The 13,495-nt window shown below is 40.8% G+C and overlaps 1 protein-coding gene across 1 annotated transcript; it reads left to right on the top strand.

The window, feature by feature from the left end:
* The first annotated feature begins 7,799 nt into the window (after positions 1-7,799).
* LOC135260278 (trace amine-associated receptor 13c-like) lies at positions 7,800-8,904 on the top strand. Its single transcript, XM_064345517.1, has one exon. The coding sequence runs from the start codon at positions 7,903-7,905 to the stop codon at positions 8,902-8,904; it is 1,002 nt and encodes a 333-aa protein (XP_064201587.1). The 5' UTR covers positions 7,800-7,902.
* Positions 8,905-13,495: the final 4,591 nt, after the last annotated feature.

The following is a 13,495-nucleotide window of genomic DNA, read 5'->3' as shown; positions in this document are numbered from 1 at the left end:
AACCCTCATAAGGGGCTCGTTTATATGCTTTATAATGGACAAAAGCATTTTATTCAATTTTGGAGAGATTTTGGATATGTTTCTGGACACCTAGCTATTTTAGACCACTGTACTGACTGAAAGCTTGTAATTCCCATTTGAAAATTATGCAACAGTGATTTTCTTGAGTCAAAACAGTTGATTTGTAGTGAAATACATGGATATGTTATGATTTACAGCAATGCATAATTTAGACATTTTGGATAGATTTGGAGATGCTGGGTACACTGCTTAGTTTTGCTTCATACATCTATAGTAGTTCTACATATCCACCCTTAGATTTTATGAACTTGTGGTCAAGACGTTTTTGACCTAGCACATGTATAGTTTAACCTCCTGCATATATTCAATCTCGCAGTATTTCATTGCAAACTTAAAAAGTGCAAATTTATTTTGGATTTTTTGTCAAAACAATTGCATTTGTGGCACTTTATTTCTTTCAAAATTATGAATATAAACTAATCTGTGTTAGTATTGTAAATTGTACAAATGTCTTGCTTCATTTAAGCCATTTTTCAAGTCTCTGTGGTGTTCACGTCTGGAGTTATAAAGCTTTAAATAGGGTACCCCCTAAATGGGCAAGGATTGGCAAAATTTGGCTTGTGCCTTAAGAGGTTAAAATGCTTCAACAGCGACACCTGCAGGGCAGGCAAGAGGGGAAAGGGCAGTCTGTGTGAAGTGGTGGTGGGGGGCAGAGGAGGACGGGCTCCTGCTGTCCTCCTTAGGGCGGGATCTCTTATATCAATGTAATGTACTTCATTTTTTTTCATGCTAATCTGTTATTTGCCAAAACACGTAAAAAGATGCTCCAAGGGAGGACGTCCTCCCTAACCAATCAACAACCAGAATACAATATTGACATCGCGTTGGTCCAATGATAATTTCCAAATTTCATCTTCAATTCTCTACCACTGTATTGTATTATAACGTGCAAATTGCGAACTACTTGTAAAACACGTCACTAAAAAATTACATTTTATTTAAGCCTTTTCAACCAGAGGAGGCTGGTCCATAGAGGCAGAGGACGTTGTCCAAATTTACTTTTTTCAGATTTACGTTTCCCTTTTTTTATCGAGCAGTAGCTAGCTACTTGCGTTAACCAACGCAACAGTTAGCTTGTTGTAGCAGCCCTGAGGGACTGAGCTAACGGCGAGAATGGATTTTGAGGGGAGTGGTGCTGCTATTGCTAACGAGGCAATTAACGGCAGCGTGAGTGAGGGGGTCACAGAGAGGCATGGACGCAGACGCAGAGAGTGGGATGGGAAGAATACTTGTGGATTACTTGTTGTCACAGCCATTCCACAGTTTGGATTACTCAGCAGGTGAGGATCAAGACTGCTGGACGACCAGCTCCACAGATAACCATGATCAAAAATGCTAATTCTGGTGACACATTATGCACACACAAGGTTCATTCCCATCCAGAGCCCGCAGTGATTAGATGTGTCTTTCCCTCTCGTTCACCTGGTCCCTTTTTATATTCATCCTCTGTGTTGTAATATGATATGTAAGGAATAAACCACGGTGGGCTGTCCAGTTATTGGAAAATAATGTAGGGTCGCTTAACCAGCCCCGAAGTAGGCTACATTATTTTCCAATAACGGGACAGTCCGGATGAGTTTATTCCACTTATACAGCGGGTTACCAACAATGACTATATATGGTTACTTTTATATTTATTGATTTTTTTCGATTTAATCAGCTGAAAGTGAAATATTCTTCTGCAGGCGTTTATCATATTATTTTACCGTTCTCAAGCAAAACTCTGGTTGGCAGTTCCATTTGCACCGTTGTTAAGCAAAAACCTCTGGTCGTTAATTCAATGATTCTATCAAGAAAAAATAGCTGCTTTTCGTTTTATACCATACAGTCAGCACCAATTTTGGTCATTTGTGTCATTACATTATTTAATAAAACTGCATGAAACCATAAGTCAATCAAATTAATCTCCCCAACACTGTCTTGCTTTTGAAATGGTGTGGTCGCACAGTGTAGACATAACGTCTTAAGACCCTCTGTAATGGGTTTTGAATGCCAGCTAGCTTTATGACAGGTTTGCCGTCACTTGTCACCTAGCCAATATTAAATTTCTTGGTTTTAGTTCAGAATGGTCTCACGGCATGCTTGTTATCCCGGCTAGCTAGCTAGCTAGCTAACTATTGAATTGTATTTAAAACAGCGGTTACTATAAACGCAATCGTTCACAAACATACGGATGAAAATGCGTCCCGTAGCCATGAGTTAAATGCGGAACGCCTATTCTACTGTCCGAATAAGGGACGATTCCGATTTGCGCGATGGCTGGCAACCGTGAATAAAGCTAGCAACAGTAACTAGAAATGTGATTTAACGTTGCCATCAATTGTGAAATTGGACATTGAAAAGGGAAGGGGATGTAACAACAATTCAAAAGCGAAAGAATAATGTTGCTGTTTAAACTGCTTTAGAATGCTGGATTTTGTAGCGCATTTATTTTGTAACTGTTTAAAGGCCGAGGTTTCCCTTTACTGAGAAATAATCCCCACCCTTGGATCAATCAGAATCGAGTATTCAGCCAAGCTGTTGTATAAATGATAATATGATATTTGTTCCTTATGGAAAATGGGGATATACCTCAGGTGCATTACTTACCTTAGTTGTATAGTAAGTTTACATGAGGTTGCTAGTTGGATTATTGCTACATTTAAACATAATAACATAACGTGAACATAAGAAAGTAGAGATAAGTAGCCAACCAGTGTAAAATAACATGACGCCGTGGGTTGGTTTTCTTCCTGTCCTCCCCAATTTTTTGAGTCACCAGCCGCCACTGCTACATAGCTCATAGCTTTCAGTTATCCCCTCACAATCAACTGGCTCAGAATGACATCATGACCAGATGTTACTGTCGAAGTTGTGCTAGGATGAACCGATGGCGTGAAACCCCCAGGAGCACACATTTAGTCAATTTGAAACTTGAATCAATATTGCTCCCAAAGAAGAAAATAACAATGGTACAGTTAAACATTCTGGCTAGAGGCCAAGCAATGTTTGATTTTCTTAAAATAGATAAATAAAAATAGCTCTGATAATTGTATCACTGATTTTCAGCCTGTGGCTAACTGTTGCTGGTGGTCATGCATAGAAAGCACACACACAAATGTTAAATGGCAAATTGTCTCATTTTTAATTGTTGTCAGTTTTCACAACATGTCGAGCAGTAACCAGAATCGGCCCGATTCCCATTTTCCAGATCTGGGCCAAACGGGTCCGAGCGCGGTTAGCCACAGCCTGGCCACCTTTTTTAACCAGGCGACTGTGCTGAACATTGGCTGCATTAGGCCCGGATAACTGTCGCCGTAGCCGACACTCGGCTGGCAGTGCTGACACTCAGCCGTAGGCTAGCTGGGCATTCACACCCGCTTTGACACGAGGGGGAGGCGGAGCCCTTGCATAATTTGCGGGGCCCTAGGGAACTTGTGTAGTGAGCGTATAGGGCCGCCTGGCTCTGGAGGCAGCAATCACCAGTCACTTTCACATTATCAGCAACAAACCTGGTTCTCTTGGCACAGATTATACAGGTCTTTGACTTAATGGAAATACCCCAAGTTAGTCAACTCTGCTGGTATGCGGGGAGGAGTCATATATATTTGAGTGAGAATGACAGGATTGGTAGCGCTATGACAAGCTTTGATCGCTCTAATAAAATGTATTCAATATTTTCTCGTGACTGCACTGGCCTCCAATGTTAGAATGAACTTTCCATAGTGGTCAGGACAGGAGAATTGTTGTGTACCTTTAGATGAATTGCTGTGTACTTTCAGATGCAAAATGATCTAAATCAAATCAAATCAAATTTTATTTATATAGCGTATTTTACAACAGTTGTCACAATACGCTTTACAGACAGCCCTAGCCTAAACCCCCACAGGAGCAAGCCTAAGGCAACAGTGGCAAGGAAAAACTCCCTGTGGCAGATGGGGAGAAACCTTGGAAGGAACCAGGCTCAAGGGGGAAACCCATCCTCCTCTGGTCGGCTCAGGGTGCCGACTGGTGACCAGCATGTCAGCCAGTTTATGCAGAAGATATGATAAGTGATGTGGCTCAGATGATGGGTGGGGCCGGGTGGCGGTGATGGGGAACAGCAGGTGGCGGCAGATGTGGGCAGGGTGGAGGCAATGACGAAGGAGGGGCTGGACCGCAGAGGTGGGGGAGACCAGACGACTCTCAAAGCACTCTCGAGGGTTGGGGCAAGAGCCCCGACGGCAGCGTGGGGAAGAGCGTGGAAACAGCAGTTAAGGAATTTGCAATATAGCAGACAGTGAGTAAATGCCAGTGGTATGTATTGTGGGACCCCGCCAGGAGTAGAATATGGCTGCATATCTACTAGGACAGGGATGGAGAGCCCATGCAGTCATGAGGGGTAGACAACCATACCCGCCTATCAAGAGCCAGCCCATGTAAAGTCGGGTCACAGCTGATTGACAGGTGACAGTAAGGAAAGGATTGCCACCTAGAAAGCTCTATGACTACAGGCTTCTCGCACCCTGTCTCCAGACTATAACTGATTGTAAGCTTGAGCATAGAGGTGCGTTTTTAATCTAGATTTAAATATTGAGACTATGTCTGACTCCTTTATAAATATTGGAAGCTGGTTCCACAGTAGTGGGGCCCTGTAGGAGAAAGCCCTACCACCTTTTAGGTTCTTGGAAATTCTTGGGACTACCAAGTAGCCTGCGTCTTGAGATCGGAGTGACCTTGTGGGCTTATAAGGTAGGAGTAGGTTCGATATGTACACAGGTGCACGTCCATGCAGAGCTTTAAAAGTCAGGAGCAAAACCTTGAGGTCTATCCTATACTTAATGGGTAGCCAGTGAAGCGACGCTAGTACTGGTGTAATGTGCTCATACTTCTTAGTTCTGCTCAGGATACGAGCAGCTGCATTCTGCACAAGCTGGAGACTCTTTAACGAGTTATTAGGGCAGCCAGAAAGCAGGGCGTTACAGTAGTCTAACCTAGACGTAACAAACGCATGGATCAATTTTTCTGCATCCTCGACTGACAGGAAATGTCTAATTTTAGCTATGTTGCGCAGCTGAAAGAAGGCAATTCTGGATGTTTTTTTTATATGGGTGTCAAAAGATAGATCAGGATCAATGGTGACACCAAGGTCTTTAACGACCATATTAGGTTCAGCCAAACAACCATCACAGTTTAAGGTGAGAGTAGACAATTTCTCCCTTAATATTTTGGGACCTAAAACCAACATTTCAGTCTTGTCTGAATTTAGGAGCAGAAAATTTGAAAGCATCCAAACCTTGATATCTACAATACAGGCCTCTAACCGTGAAAGCGGCAGTGCTTCGCCAGGTTTCATTGAAATATAAATCTGGGTATCGTCCGCATAACAGTGGAACTCTACGCCATGTGCCCGGATAATATTGCCAAGTGGTAGCATATATAGCGAGAAGAGTACTGGTCCTAGTACTGATCCTTGTGGAATACCGTATTTCATTATTGAGGAGCTGGACTCATCTTCTTTTAATTTGACAAACTGTTTCCTGTCACATAGGTATGATCCAAACCATGCAAGTGCCTGTCCATGAAGTCCAACACAGGCCTGGAGTCTGTCCAGGAGAATTCCATGGTCAATTGTATCAAAAGCTGCACTCAGGTCGAGGAGCACAAGAACCGACACAGAGTTACGGTCGGCTGACAGTAGTAAATCATTTGTAACCTTGATAAGTGCGGTTTCTGTGCTGTGGTGGGGTCTAAACCCAGATTGGAATACTTCATGGATACCGTTAGAGCTAAGGTATGCACTTAGTTGCTTAGCAACAATTTTCTCCAATAATTTTGAAAGAAATGGAAGATTTGAAAAAGGTCTATAATTTTCCAATTTATCAGGTTCTAGGTTTGGTTTCTTCAATAATGGCTTAATGACTGCCACTTTTAGTGACTCAGGTACGTATCCTGTGACTAGGGATGTGTTAACGATTTTTAGTATATGCTGGCCTAGTATTGGAAATAGTTCTTTAATCCAGTTTGAAGGAATAGGATCGAGTACACAAGTCGTCGGTTTTGAAGACATAACTAATTCAGATAACTCAATCATGCTAATGGGCGTAAAACAGCTCAGTACTGCTGTCTGTAAATCTTACTGTTGTAACCAGGTGCGGGGCTGTTTATTAGCATGAACAGGAATAGTGCATGATGGAGACAGTTTGGAAATCTGGTCTCTAATAGCCTCAATTTTCTGATCGAAGAAGTTCATGAAGGCATTGCTGCTAAGGTTGGAGGGATAGGATGAAAACTCTGATGATTGTTTTTTAGTTAATTTATCCACAGTGCTAAATAGGAATTTTGGGTTATGTCTATTTTGTTCAATAAGTTTTGAGAAAAAGGCAGATCTAGCAGAAGCAAGAGCTTGCTTATACTGAAGAAAGCTGTTTTTCCATGCAAGATGAAATACTTCTAGCTTTGTTGATCGCCATTTTCGCTCTAATTTTCTAGTAGACTGCTTCAGGGCCCGGGTGGTATCGTTATACCATGGAGTGTGCTTTTTCTGACTAGGGTTTCTTCTTTTAAGGGGGGCAACAGCATCAAGAGTGTTCCTGAGGGTAAAGGTTAGCTGGTTAGTCAATTGGTCCAGTTCGGCTTCATCAGCATTTTCATCAGTCTTTTCTTCTGTGGAGAGGAATGACTCCGGAAGCATATTTAAAAACTTTGGAATAACCTCAGGATTTATTGAGCGGCTGTAGTAATATCTAGGCTGTGATACAGGAGGATTTGATGCCTTAATATTGAACGTAATAAGGAAATGATCTGATAGTATAGGGTTATGAGGTGCGATGGTGAGATTTACCACACTAATACCATGTGACAGAACTAAGTCTAAGGTATGGCCACGGTAGTGAGTAGGCTCACAAACATTCTGTAAAAACCAATGGAATCAATAATAGAGGCAAAAGCTGTTCCTAGGGGGTCACCATTTTTATCCACATGTATGTTGAAGTCACCAACAATTATGACCTTATCTGCTGAAATTGCAAGGTGTGATAAAAAAGTGATAGACTAAAGACCCACCTTTTCAGACTGCATCTTGGTTCTCCTCACATCCCCTACCTGAGCAATCCTTTGTAGCAGTTCAGCTTCTCATAATTTTACTAGCCATAGGTTTCTCTTCTTAGGGCTTATTTTGGATGTAATCTGTATGTGCTCAGCATGTGTATTTAGTTTTTTTGTTAGCATAGTTAATTTGCCTGAGTGCTTCAGTGATGGTACATTTATATCCGCTAGTCTGGGAACGATGTAAACCAGGTCTAGCACTTTCATGTGTGTATATTAACTGAATTAACTTGTGTTCTTCTCCATTTTAAGTTGCTCTGGATAAGAGCTTCTGTTAAACTAATGTAATTTTTGTTTAGTTTTTCTTAATTTTCCATGAACTCCAAGATAATTCAAGTCACTGCACGCTCCACTCTGTTACCATTGTAATTCTGGAATCAACAAGTGTTTAGTTGAAAGCGTTTTAGCTCTTTCGTCTTGACCCATTCTCTTATTTTATTATTTGATTACATCACTGACCTTTCCCAGTTTTGATCTCGGTCTCCTAACGCAATCCCCTGTACAATTAATTTAATTTAATCTGATGGGGATTCATAGAGAACCACCAAAAGAAAAAAAAACAATGGCAACCTCTTTATATAAATGTGACTCTACTGCACTTAATGATCCAAAACGACTCTGCAAGACCAGCAAGCTACATTATGTAACACCGTTTATGCATATTCGCAAAACGATATTCTTTTTTATTTTGATAGCCTACATTAAGTATAAGGACAGAATGTTTAATTGTTCAATGAAACTGTAACCTCTTCCTTTATGAATCTCACAGAAGAGCATCAAGAGACACCCTGTGTCCATTCAAACTTTTCTTGTCTGCAAACTTCACCAACAGCAGCGGATGTGTTGCTGTATATGTCTGTAGCGGTAGTTGTCTCACTGACCGTGTGTGGAAACTTGCTTGTGATCATCTCCATCTGCCACTTCAAGCAGCTTCAGACACCAACTAATTTCCTCCTGCTCTCTTTGGCCATAGTGGACTTTCTTGTTGGGGTAATTGTGATGCCCCTCTATTTTACTATGTGGATAGGTCCATGGAGGTGCTTTGATATATTGTATTGCACAACTTTGAAGATAGCATCATATTGCTTTACTTGTATATCAGCTTATAATGTAGCTTTAATTGCATTGGACCGATATCTTGCTCTCTCCAACCCTTTTCACTATTCCATGAAAATGACAGATAATATAACTTTGAGGATTATAGCCATACTGTGGTTGTATTCATTTATCTACAATATGGTGCTTCTTTATTTCAATGGAGATATTCCAGACATGAAAGCAAACATCACATGTGGTGAGTGTGTTGGTAAAATTAATAAAGTATGGGCTATTGTTGACTTCATAATTGCATTTGTTTTACCATGCTCAATGATTGTAATTATAAACTTGAACATTTTTGCTATTGCTAAAAAGCATGCAAATAAAATTAGGAGTGTCAGAAAGTGCCCAAAAAATGATCATGGTTCTATGGCCTCTGAAAGGAAAGCAGCAAAATCCCTTGGAATTCTCGTGGCAGTCTTCCTTCTGTGTTTAGTACCCTACTATGTAAGTGCCTTCGTTGATATGTTTTTTAGGAAAAAATCTGACCATCTTGCAATTTCAGTTACAGCACCTCTATTATATTTGAATTCTTCCATCAATCCAATCATTTATGCTCTTTTCTATCCATGGTTTCAGAGGTCTGTTAAACTCATACTAACACTTAGAATATGTGGTTCAGAGTCTTCTATGTTGAATGTGCTTGAACAGGAACTATAAAAATCTCTGATGAATGTCAAATAAATGTGATGTTTATAAACCAGTTAAAATGTTTTCATCCTTGTTTTACACAGATTATCAAAAAGCTCTCTGCTTGCAGTGTCGAACACACCCAACATAGCATTGATTGCCCTCATGATGTCATTATAGTAGTGTTTTGAACTTCATTACAAATGTACAGGGACTATTAAGGCTTTAAAGGGCTTACATAGAAATTGTGGCAATGTGAGTGCCACCCCTCCTACCTTCCAACACACACTCACGGGAGACAGCAGTTCTGTTTTTAGCACTTAAGTGCTCTTTTATTCTTCTGTTTGAAAATAAACCAATACAGGGTTTTTTTTCTTTTAACAATCAAATACTGTTTTTCTGTTTTCTCCGGCATCTGCTCCACTCGCGAAGACTCCCGGTCTCGGCTTTTAAAAACCCCAGGCTCACTGTTGAAAACAATCAGAGGCAATCAACGCAATCAAACAATTAACAATTATCGGTGCTAATTACCTCCGCCTGACAGTTGTGACGATGTATCCGAGAGCTGCTCCTCTCACTCTCACTGCAACCGATGCCAAACCATGCCCAGCCTACCATATACCCCCACCGCCCAACTTAGGCCGGGAGCCATCCGGCCGATGACCAACCCCCCAACCCCTCCCCCCCTCCACCTCCTGGGGGGGAGAGAGGAAGTCAGCCATGACCATCCGGTCTAGGGACCACCTTGAAGTTAAAAGGCTGTTAGCCAGATACCACCGAGTGATCCGGGCGTTGGTATCCTTCATGTGGTGGAGCTATTGGAGGCGGGCAGAGGGTGAGTGGGTGACCAGAAGGTACTAACGGAGGGCCCCGACCACCCACCGAATGGCGAGGCACTCTTTCTCCACCGTGTTGTACTTCGCCTCCCGTTGCGACAGTTTTCGGCTAATGTACAGCACGGGGCGGTCGACTCCCTCCACCTGCTGGGTCAAACAGCCCCCAGCCCTCTGTCCGACGCATCGGTCTGCAAAACAAAAGGGAGAGAGAAGTTAGGTGTGAACAAGAGCGGCTCCCCACTGAGAGCTTCTTTACCCTCTCAAATACCTGCTGGCACGGTTCCGTCCACTGGACCGGATCTGAGGCACCTTTTCCTCTTAGCGCAAAAAATGGAATTTCGCAGCGCCACCATTGTCGCTCTGGTCGTTCATTTAATACGCACCCACTCCTGCAGTCTCATCTAGAACTACACCCCACCCATGACATTATGGACAATATTGTCTATCTTGGCATTCATAAAAATATTATTTCACCTCTAAAAAATCATATTCCGTCATAGCAACAAGATAAACCTGTCAGTAGCCCTAAGATATGCCAATACAGCAGTGAAAATGCTGCTCACTGAATAACGAAATAAACGAGAAAAAGTTTTTAAAAATGATACTATGTCATTCTACAGTTGATATCTGGAACTAAATATTGAATAAATATACAACCTTACTGTTGGTTTTACGTGTAGAGATGTCCCTTTGAGACTGAGTGGTCAATATTGTCTTGTACAATCTGTTTGTGATGCCTGGGTACCTTCCAAAATAGCTGTGTGTAATACCACACCTGTTGTTTATGGCGTTGTCACCCTTTTTAGTACAGTCTGGCTTGATTGACAATTCATTTATTCAGTAGGTGAGAGTATATGCTTTCTAACAATGTATAACATGTCTAATTTTGCTTTTGGAATAACGTTTTATAGGTCACGTAACCAAAAATATTCTTAGCATCGCATTCACATACGCATTCACTCTGTGGTAGCTGCACCTAATGAAACGTGGTAACGATTTTTGTAATTTCTGGGAAAATACTATTATTATTGAGGACTTCTGGACATAGCTAAGCCTCATGTTTGCTGATAGACCTAGCTGACATCGTTTTCTGGAGCAAAACAGAAGCGAATAGAACAGTATCATTGATACTGTGTCTGTCCCCATCTACTGAACATGGATGAGATTTCATCATTGCTATGTAGGCGTAAGTATTACTGCTCAAAATATTTCGGTTATATACGGTTTTTATTTTTTAATTGAGTGTCTTTAAATAGGTTAGTGGTGTTATATAATGTGGATATTTCACACTGCAATGTAAGCGTTAGATGGTAGTGTAATAGTTTTTGTGAAGCCTGCAACAGTGATGACGTGATAGTTGAATATTGCCAAAACATGTGGATGGTTTAAAATTGTTTTCATGTCGTCCCATCCCCATACAAGAAAAACATACAGAGTACAGAGTATAGAAATACATATAAGAGTTCATTATTACACATTTAGGTACTGTATCGCTTGTGTGACAATATTCTGCATTATTCTTAAAATCTGATAGCAATGTTTCATCTTAAACCTTCATAAGAGGCTCATTTATATGCTTTATAATGGACAAAAACATTTTATTTAATTTTGGAGAGATTTTGGATATGTTTCTGGACCCTAGATATTTTATACCACTGTACGTGACTGAAAGCTTGTAATTCCGTCAAAACAGTTGAACTAAAACAGTGCAAATTAATTTTTGATATTTTGTCTAGACAGCTGCATTTTGTGGTACTTTTTTCTTCCAAAATTATGAATATAAACTAATCTGCATTAGTACTGTAAATTGTACAAATGTCTTGCTTCATTTAAGCCATTTTTCAAGTCTCTGTGGTGTTTACATCTGGAGTTATAAAGATTTAAATAGGGTACCCCCTAAATGGGCAAGGATTGGCAAGATTTGGATTGCACACTAAGGGGTTAAGTGTCGTAAAAGGTGCCTTATGCAGTGTCTTAAACGTGACTCCTCCTCCTGACTTTCTTTCCCTTCAAATGAATGTGAACTGTATGTACTTATTTATGACTGGATCATGGTATTTATGACTGGATTATAGGTTCACCTCAAATCAATGATTTACATTACATTTTAAATAAGTGAATGTTTTGCTTTTATTTATGTATGTTGTGTGCAAGTGCCGTTTATGTGTCTATATGTGTTCTGACAGCCAGAACCCACTGACACCGAAGCGGTATACAGTTACAATAGGATTTTAACTTTTTTAAAGGCAACATCGGACCCTCTCTAAAGAGGGGATTCAAGGACTTCACTGTCTACTGCAGAGGACACTCACCCAGCTGAAGTCCCACCAGCTAAGAGTAAAACACACTTGACCCCAGAGCCAAAAATGGTATGACATGACACTAGAAACTAAAAAAAGAATAGCCGCATGCATATAAATCGCTCAGCATTTATATGCCTAACTGAATCACAATTAACACATCGTTATTATTTATTGCAGCAGAAAGCCAGGACGGTGCTAGGAGTCAAGACCCTCGGTAACCAGCAAGAGAGCCCCTATATCACCTGACAAATGCGCCTTCTCCAAAGGTCCCCCACGGACAAAATTTTGAAGAGGCAGTGTGGTCTCAGGTTTTCATAAAATTTCCCCTTTGCACATCCGACAAGTTGGACTCCCAAAACTTTGATAAATCCCAGTTTTTATGTGTAAATGTTCGAAATGGTACAAAGGAATTACGGGAAATTTTGTTCATATGTTGCTTGATAAATGAGGCCAATGTTGTATGCCACATAGAAGATGGATGTCAAAATGAAGATTGTACTTCAAAACTCTTCTGCTTATCATGTGGCATGATTTAGACAGAATATTGTAGTTATTTTCAACAATTATCAACACAGAAACTTTTTTTAGTATGCACACTCCCTTTGCATGTATTGACAGTATATTAAGCAGAATATGATTGAGTTATTTTTAATTTTCCCTAGCAACTCAATTTTCGGTTCAGGCAACTCAACATTTTGTTGGAAATGGTCTGAATCATCTAACTACATCTGTGACTAAGAAACCTAAAGTATAACTGGCACCACCCAGCCACAACCAGAAATGTACACCTAGTCAGTCAGGGAAGGCCACCCTCATAACACTGGACTCCCAGATCCTTCCAACTACTCCTATCTGGAGTACTAGGTGGCAGATGGAACAAACATACAAAGTTTCTGAGTTGTATTGCAATGGGGGTGTTATCAGTGAACTGGTCACAGGTTGTGTGTTTGATCTTACCTCAGAGATCTCACTGTCACTGGTTCTTGAGTTCCTGAGATACTTTTTAGAATATCCTCCGGTTGAGAATGACAGTGTGAACTGTACACAGAACACATAACACATAACTTCTGAACACACTTTCAAGTTCCTGTTTGTGCATGGCATGGCATGGCATGACTGTATACCAAAGGTGCATTTCATGGTCATGGACAACTGCAAAACCAGGTTCAATAAGTTACAATACTTACAGCTGTACAGCTATGTCTAGCTAAGTATACAGTTTAGTTCACACAGTGAACACTATTCTGACCTAACCTATGCCAAGCCAACTAGGCAGAAGAACAAGCTACAATATTAGGACAATACAAATTACACAAAAGTTCTGGGATGGGGAACATGTAACGAGTGTCATGAAAAGGGGGGGATTTAGAATTAAATATACAGAGTGGTGGTAGTTAGTAAATGGTAAACAGACTGCATTTATATAGCGCTTTTTCCAAAGCACTTCCAATTGATGCCTCTCATTCTCCAGACGAGGGGTTT

Source organism: Anguilla rostrata, chromosome 8 (genome assembly GCF_018555375.3).
Source record: "Anguilla rostrata isolate EN2019 chromosome 8, ASM1855537v3, whole genome shotgun sequence".
Lineage (NCBI taxonomy): Eukaryota > Metazoa > Chordata > Actinopteri > Anguilliformes > Anguillidae > Anguilla > Anguilla rostrata.
Note: the sequence above shows the minus strand (reverse complement) of the source record. Positions and strands in the feature narration are given on the sequence as shown.

Coding starts and splice junctions, on each gene's coding strand:
- LOC135260278 (XM_064345517.1), top strand. CDS start 7,903: ATGAATCTCACAGAAGAGCATCAAGAGACACCCTGTGTCCATTCAAAC.